General features: G+C 43.7%; 1 protein-coding gene across 1 annotated transcript; it reads left to right on the forward strand.

Annotated features, from left to right (window-relative positions):
- The first annotated feature begins 244 nt into the window (after positions 1–244).
- On the forward strand, positions 245–3,199 carry LOC109749950 (receptor-like protein EIX1). Its single transcript, XM_020308884.4, has one exon. The coding sequence runs from the start codon at positions 245–247 to the stop codon at positions 3,197–3,199; it is 2,955 nt and encodes a 984-aa protein (XP_020164473.1).
- Positions 3,200–5,297: the final 2,098 nt, after the last annotated feature.

The raw sequence follows: 5,297 nt of genomic DNA on the forward strand, positions 1-5,297 counted from the left end.
CTGATTGATAGCTACAGACACTACTATTTCTGAATGTCCGTTGTGCAGATTCCTTCTTTCCTTTTCGCGACATAATCGTCCCCTTCGTGTTACTACTCTTACTTGACCCTTCGTTCGGCGGATACTGTGAGGACGCATTCACTGCGATGCGACTGAAGGAGAGGAATTTCCAACCTCTCGCGTCAAGCAATTCACCGTATACATTCCCTGGGCTTCCTTTCTAGCCTTGCACAGAAATAACACAATGGCCACAGCAACACGATCTGCCCCGGGTGCAGCCAGCTGCCTTCTAATCGTCCTAGCAACCACCACCCTGTCCATGGCCACCTCCTCTTCCTATGCCGGAGAAACATCCAGCAGGAGCTGCATCGCGGCTGAGAGGGCGGCGCTGCTCTCCTTCAAAACCGGCATGACAAGTGACCCTGCAAAACGACTGGACTCCTGGAGAGGCCATGACTGCTGCCAGTGGAGCGGGGTCACTTGCAACAACCGGACAGGCCACGTCGTCGAGCTCAGCCTCCGCAATGCCTTCATCAAAGATGATACGAATTTTGTTTGGTGCATGCCTCATGGGGAATCCGGCGGATTGGAGGGGAAGATAAGTTCTTCTTTGCTTGCTTTACAACACTTGAAGCATCTTGATCTAAGTGGAAACAACCTCGGGGGGGTAGGTGTGACCATACCAAAATTCTTAGGCTCCATCAAGAGCTTGACATATCTGAACCTTGCTTGCATGAATTTCGATGGGGGAGTGCCACCTCAACTTGGTAACCTCTCTAGGTTGCTCCACCTTAACCTTGAGGCCACTGTTTTCTCTCATACTCTTTTGCATTCTGATGACATATCATGGTTATCTCGCCTTGGTTTACTAAGATCCCTTGACATGAGTGGAGTGAACCTCAGCACTATTCCTGATTGGGTTGGGGTGGTCACCCTTGTTCCTTCTCTGGAAGTCCTTCAACTCAGTCAATGTGGACTCAGTTTACAACATGAACCCAGACTGCATTCAAATCTGAGTTCACTTCAGGTGCTTGATCTATATAGCAACAGAATTGACACGTTGAATCCAACCTACTGGTTCTGGGATGTCCTCATCATCAAGGAACTTGACCTTTCAAGTAACAAAATAGTTGGCCAACTTCCAGATGCAATCGGAAACATGACATCTCTTCAGACACTGAGGCTAGGTGACAATTACCTCTCAGGTGTAAAATCTGAACTGTTCGGAAACTTGTGCAACCTCAGCTGGCTAGAGCTGTGGTCAAATGAGATCGACCAGGATATGTCAGATTTTATGGAGGGGTTTCCGGTGTGTACAAAGAGTAAATTGCGGTCCCTAGATCTGTCTGCTACCAACCTTACTGGCAGGATTCCAAGCAGTATTAAGCAGTGGAAAAATTTAAGTGATCTTCAACTCTCTGAGAATAGGCTTGTGGGATCAATACCTTTGGGAATTGGCAAGATGACTAATCTACGGTCATTGATTCTAAACAACAACCAGTTGAATGGTTCTGTATCAGAGGAACATTTTGCAAATCTAGTGAACTTGATGGAACTGAGTTTATCTCACAACCCTGTACACATCACTATCAGCTCAAACTGGATCCCCACATTTAACCTGGAAGTGGCTGATTTTGCAAATACCAAAATGGGACCTCATTTTCCATTGTGGCTTAAAGGACAGAAGGATATTTGGGATCTTGACATTTCATATACAGGCATAGTTGATCTTGTCCCTGATTGGTTTTGGACTGTACTCTCCAATGTCAGCTATGTAAATATCTCTTGTAATCAAATAAGTGGTCGGCTGCCAGCAACACTGGAATTTATGACTTCTGCACAAATGCTTGACCTCAACTCAAATGACTTCACAGGTTTGCTGCCACTGCTACCAGAATCGTTATTGTTCTTAGATATCTCCAGGAATTCTTTATCGGGACCACTTCCCCAGGACTTTGGAGCTCCAATGCTTACAGAGCTTGTATTGTTCGCAAACCATATCAATGGAACAATTCCAATATATATATGTCAACTGCAGTATATGAGAGTGTTGGATCTTTCAGAAAACCTTCTAGTAGGACAACTTCCCCAATGTTCAAAAGGCAGAGATGATAAGGAAGAACTGAACACAACAGTAGATCCCGGAAACAGGCAATTGTCGGCTCTGATCTTGCACAGCAACAGCCTGTCTGGCGAATTCCCTGAATTCTTGCAATACAGTCCACTTTTGACACTACTTGATCTTTCCCACAACAAGTTCGAAGGAGAGCTACCAACGTGGACATCAGGGAAATTGCCATATTTGTCTTTTTTGTTGTTACGGCATAATATGTTCTCTGGTTCTATTCCACTTGAGCTAACAGAGCAAGTACATCTCCAATTCTTGGACATTGCAAATAATAGAATATCAGGAGCTATACCTCGTGGTTTGGCCAACTTAAAAGCAATAGCTCAATATAGCAAAATAAGATCTGATAACCCCTTGGAGAGCAAGTTCGGAGGTACAGGAGTAGACAACCACATTGAAGCAATAAAATATGATGACAGCCAACAAATAGTAATGAAAGGTCAACAACTTTATTACACCAGTGCAATTGTATATATGGTTGGCCTTGATTTCTCCTGCAATAATCTACTTGGAGAGATTCCAGAAGAAATAGCATCCCTTTTTGGGCTGAAGCTTCTGAATGTTTCCCATAATCAGTTCACTGGAAAGATTCCAGACAAGATTGGCCTGCTGCGACGATTGGAATCTCTTGATCTCTCATTCAACGAGCTTTATGGTGAAATTCCGTGGAGTCTGACAGATATAACAACACTGAGCCACTTAAATCTGTCCTATAACAATCTTTCTGGAAGAATACCCTCGGGAAGTCAGCTACAGACACTTTCTGATTCAGAATCCATGTACATCGGCAACAACTATCTATGTGGGCCTCCTCTATCCATGAGCTGCTCACGACCCGAGGTGACTGAAGATCACCATGAAGGTAACAATACAAATAACAGCGATTTGTATCTCGGGCTGGCTGCAGGGTTTGTCGCGGGACTTTGGATGGTCTTTGTCATCTTCTTATTCGTGAAGACCTGGAGGGTTGCCTACTTCCAACTGTTAGATAATCTCTACAAGGCAAGATGCAATTGTCTGTGGCCAAAATATCCACAAACTGCTGGTGCTTCACTGAAGACTGGACACTAAAGAGAGACTAGCTTGGGCTTTCTGATTCTCCTCCTATCTTCTGCTCTTGATCCATGCTTGTATTCCCGCATTTCACTTGTACTCCAGGAGGGTTAAGTATTTGATGGACTGTTGCTTCTTGCTGCTTGTCGTCATAAAGCAAGACAAAATATGATGAAGCGAGACAAGATCCAGAGTATAGATATCAAAGACTTGCCTTTGTAACAGAACTTGCATTCATGAAAGATAGGAAGTCTGCCAAATTGTGAACTTGTATATATAAGCATAGCCATGCATTGTCGGTTGATTTGATCAGTTATCCTTCCGCACACGACCGAATCGCAGAACCTTTGGTGCTATAGGTAGGTAGCTCTGCACGAAGCCTGGGCATTTCGTCGAACAGCTGTCGGGCATATATACTAGTACCACCAGCCGACCGCTGCTGGTCAGAGCTGACAACCTCCCCCAATCTCTGCGTCGCTGGCGGCCGCGCCAGGACTACTGCAGCGTCCGGAGGAAGCACGGGAGGGGAAGTGGAGGTGCGGAGCGCGGAGCCGCCGGAGGAGGGGATGTGGACGAGGAGCGAGGCTTTTTTTCCCCTCCCTGCGTTTCGTTACCCACGGGCCATGGCGATGTGAAGAGGTGCCGCGAGTTGGACCGGCCCAGGCGCGCAGAAAACAATAGCTTCATTTTTTGTTTTGTTCCTTTTTTCACGTTTTTTGTTTTTCTTTATTTTTTTTACTTTTGTTTATTTATACGTCTAAATACTAAATATTCTAAATAAATATATTACGAAAATGACTCTACACAAAACATTTGAAAAATGTTGACCAAGAATTTGAAAAATGTTAAACGTGTATAGAGAAAATGTTTATCACGTATACGAAAAACTTATACAAAAAATAAAATGAGTATGAAACAAAAAAATTGCGGGGGAATATAGGATATTTAAGGGGTTAGTGTTTAAGATTGACTATGAGAAAGCTTATGATAAAGTTAATCTAGACTTCTTGTATGAGCTGCTGGCTATTAGAGGCTTTGGCCCAAGATGGATAGGATGGATTAGGAATATCACTCAAGGTGGCTCTGTTGGAGTTAAACTTAATGGGGAGGAAAGTGACTTCTTCCTCACTGGCAAAGGGCTGAGACAGGGGGACCCTGCAGCACCTCTGCTCTTCAACCTGGTAGTGGATGTGTTCTCTAGGATGCTGGTTAAAGGGGGTGCAATCTGGGCTAATCCAGGGGCTATGTCATGAGTTAGTCCCGGGGGAGTAGTATGTTTACAATATGCTGATGATACCTTACTTTTCCTAGAAAAAAAATACTAAGTAGCTCTGAACCTAAAGTGGATTTTGACCTGTTTTGAACAAGTCTCTGGGATGAGATTTAACTATCATAAAAGTGCTTTGGTCCCAATTAATATAGAAGAAGTAGAGATGAAGGAGTTTATTGATATTTTTCAATGTGTGATGGGGGGATTCCCAATTAAGTATCTGGGGATCCCTCTTCATTTTGATAAGCCTAGTAGGTAAGATCTCCAATTCCTTATTGATAAGATTTTAGCTAGGATTGCTGGGTGGAGAGGAAAACTCCTCTCTTACCTAGGGAAAATCACTTTGATCAAATCTTGCTTAGCTAGTATTCCTTTATACTTGTTGTCCTTTTTTAAGTTTCCCAATGGGCCCTCAAAATGGTCAACTCACATATGGCTAACTGTCTGTGGAGTGATAGTGAAGGTGCCCACAAATTGCATCTTGCCAATTGGGCCTACATTTGCATGAAAAAGGAATTTGGTGGGATGGGGGTGCTTAATCTGCAAGATATGAATGTGTGCCTATTGGGTTCTTGGGTTAAGAGATATATAGCTGGGGAGGGTTCCCTGTGGAGAAAAATAGTTGATAGTAAATATAATACCAGAAATCCAAATATCCTATGCTGACATGATTCCCATCCTTCTCGGTTTTGGAAAAGTTTCCTCTGGGCTATCCAAGCTGTTAAGATTGGATATAAATAGCATGTTGGGAATGGGAATCTGGTGAGGTTTTGGGAGGATACCTGGCATGGAAATGCCCCTCTGGCAACCCAATTCTGGAACCTATATATGTTAGTGAATGAGAAA

This window comes from Aegilops tauschii, chromosome 5, assembly GCF_002575655.3.
Source record: "Aegilops tauschii subsp. strangulata cultivar AL8/78 chromosome 5, Aet v6.0, whole genome shotgun sequence".
Lineage (NCBI taxonomy): Eukaryota > Viridiplantae > Streptophyta > Magnoliopsida > Poales > Poaceae > Aegilops > Aegilops tauschii.